Source organism: Suricata suricatta, chromosome 11, assembly GCF_006229205.1.
Source record: "Suricata suricatta isolate VVHF042 chromosome 11, meerkat_22Aug2017_6uvM2_HiC, whole genome shotgun sequence".
In the NCBI taxonomy this organism is placed as follows: domain Eukaryota; kingdom Metazoa; phylum Chordata; class Mammalia; order Carnivora; family Herpestidae; genus Suricata; species Suricata suricatta.
Window position 1 is genome coordinate 13,736,969 of NC_043710.1, and position 2,330 is coordinate 13,739,298.

General features: G+C 34.1%; 1 protein-coding gene across 1 annotated transcript; it reads left to right on the top strand.

Moving 5' to 3' along the window:
• Positions 1-257: 257 nt before the first annotated feature.
• On the top strand, positions 258-1,235 carry LOC115272434 (olfactory receptor 10AG1-like). The gene has a single exon (XM_029915508.1). The coding sequence runs from the start codon at positions 258-260 to the stop codon at positions 1,233-1,235; it is 978 nt and encodes a 325-aa protein (XP_029771368.1).
• The last annotated feature ends 1,095 nt before the right edge of the window (positions 1,236-2,330 follow it).

Here is a 2,330-nt window from a genome sequence, read left to right on the forward strand (position 1 = left end):
TTGCTAGTTTTTCCTGTGTGCTTAACGGGGCATAGTTTGGTTTATTCCTGGGCTGTATTCAGGAAGTATATGCAATAACCTTCAAGGAAATTTGAAGGTGGTATATAATCCATTGGATCTAAACTGAGAAAGTGAGAAATACATAAATAGTAACATTATTAATTTAGAAACAACTACAATAGTTAAGGAAACCAATATAGATACCATAATGCAATTTAGAGAACAGGTACTGATCTGTTAAGGTAAACTAAAAGTACATGCTAAATCTACCCATTTCACAGATGAAACACAAAGAAAAACCAGCAGAAGGAAATATAACTGAATTGATAGAATTTGTTCTCTTGGGCTTTGCTGATGTTCCCCATCTCCAGTGGCTTCTATTTGGATTGTTCTTGGTCATCTATATCATTATTGTGATGAGTAATGGCATCATATTTCTAATAACAAAATTGGATCCTGCTCTCCAGACTCCTATGTACTATTTCCTTGGCAATTTTTCCTTTTTAGAAATCTGCTATGTATCAGTTACTCTCCCCAGAATGCTCATGAACCTTTGTACCCAGAGGAGAACAATTTCATTAGTTGCCTGTGCTACACAGATGTGCTGTATTCTTGTGTTGGGAGCCACAGAGTGTGTCCTGCTGACAGTGATGGCCTATGACCGCTGCATGGCCATCTGTAACCCTCTGCACTACCTTCTAGTCATGAACCACAAAATTTGTATCCAGTTGGTGGTTGGTGCCTGGATCAGTGGAATTCCAATCCAGATAGGGCAAACATTCCAGATTTTCTCTCTGTCCTTTTGTGGCTCTAATTTAATTAACCACTTCTTCTGTGACATCCCCCCAATCCTCCAGCTTGCTTGTGGGGACACATTTGTGAATGAAATGTTGGTCTACATAGTTGCTGTATTGATTGTCACCATTCCCTTTCTGTTGATACTCATCTCCTATAGCAAAATCATCTCCACAGTCCTTCAATTGCCATCAGCCACAAGTCGGGCCAAAGCCTTCTCCACTTGTTCATCTCATCTTATCATTGTGGTGTTGTTCTTTGGATCCGCCATTATCACCTACTTAAGACCCAAAAACAGTCACTCAGCAAGAATTGACAAAGTGCTTTCTCTTTTCTACACAATTGTGACTCCCATGTTTAATCCTATTATATACAGTCTGAGGAACAAGGATGTCATCATGGCATTGAGAAGGTTGCTTGTAAATAATGCACTTCATTAAAAACCTTATATTGCAGGAATTAATTTATTGTATATTTGTACTGGAATTTCAACCATATTTATATCAAACTCTAATATTGGTCTTTACAGTTGTAACTTTTTTCCAAATTAAAAATTACTTGCAATGTGTAATGCATCAAGTCATACACTTATGTACATGTCATCAAATAAAAAAATCATTCTGATGGTAATTTTCTAGTTTTTTGTGTTTTATTTTCCTCTCTTGATTAAAAACTCTCTACAAAGACTGATATCATAGGCTTAACGGTAATATAGACACGGTTATATCACTTATTGAAACCCATGTCATTCATTTCTATGGAATTGTAACCGTCATTTTAAGACCCAGGTTGACAATGAATTTATCTATTAAAATAGATAAATATATGCATATCCAGTAATGACTCCACAAGAAATAATTTCTTAAAGATAAAGGAACCTTTTACTGAAAACATAGTTATATAAATGATTTTGGTGCACTAATACCAGTAAATAGTAAGCATGATACATACAAATATCAGATGAACTGTATCTATCTAGTACAGTCTTGTGATTTGACAAAAGTGAATAGTATTATTAAAATATTTGCCTCTAATTAAAAGAGTGGAGAAAGTCATAGGAATGTATTTTTAATGTACAAAAATAGAGGTGATAGTGTGATGGGAAAATTGGGGAAATGGAAATATAATTTCACTAAATATATCATACTACAAAAGCACAGATTTTGCACACATAACTTGTATACCACACATACACACTGCAAATGATCAATAAAATATGATAACCAATGTCAATTGTAGATATATCAGAGAAAGATATTCTATCATTTTGTCCTTCACTTACTAATAGCTATAGTTAACTGCAATAAGCCTGCATTATTTGCATAATCATAAAAATTGTATATGTATTCATAATATGTATTCTTTGTATATCAAGAAAACCATTATGATCAGTTGTTTGTGTTGTTTCTGTATTTGAACAGATACAATTACCTTTGTTTATTTTCAGTATTTATGCCTATCTAATTAATCCTTTGTAAATGTAAGCAGCAAATCTCTATGGAACCAGGACCTGTCAGAAATGCTTCCCTCTAGGC

Coding starts and splice junctions, on each gene's coding strand:
- LOC115272434 (XM_029915508.1), top strand. CDS start 258: ATGCTAAATCTACCCATTTCACAGATGAAACACAAAGAAAAACCAGCA.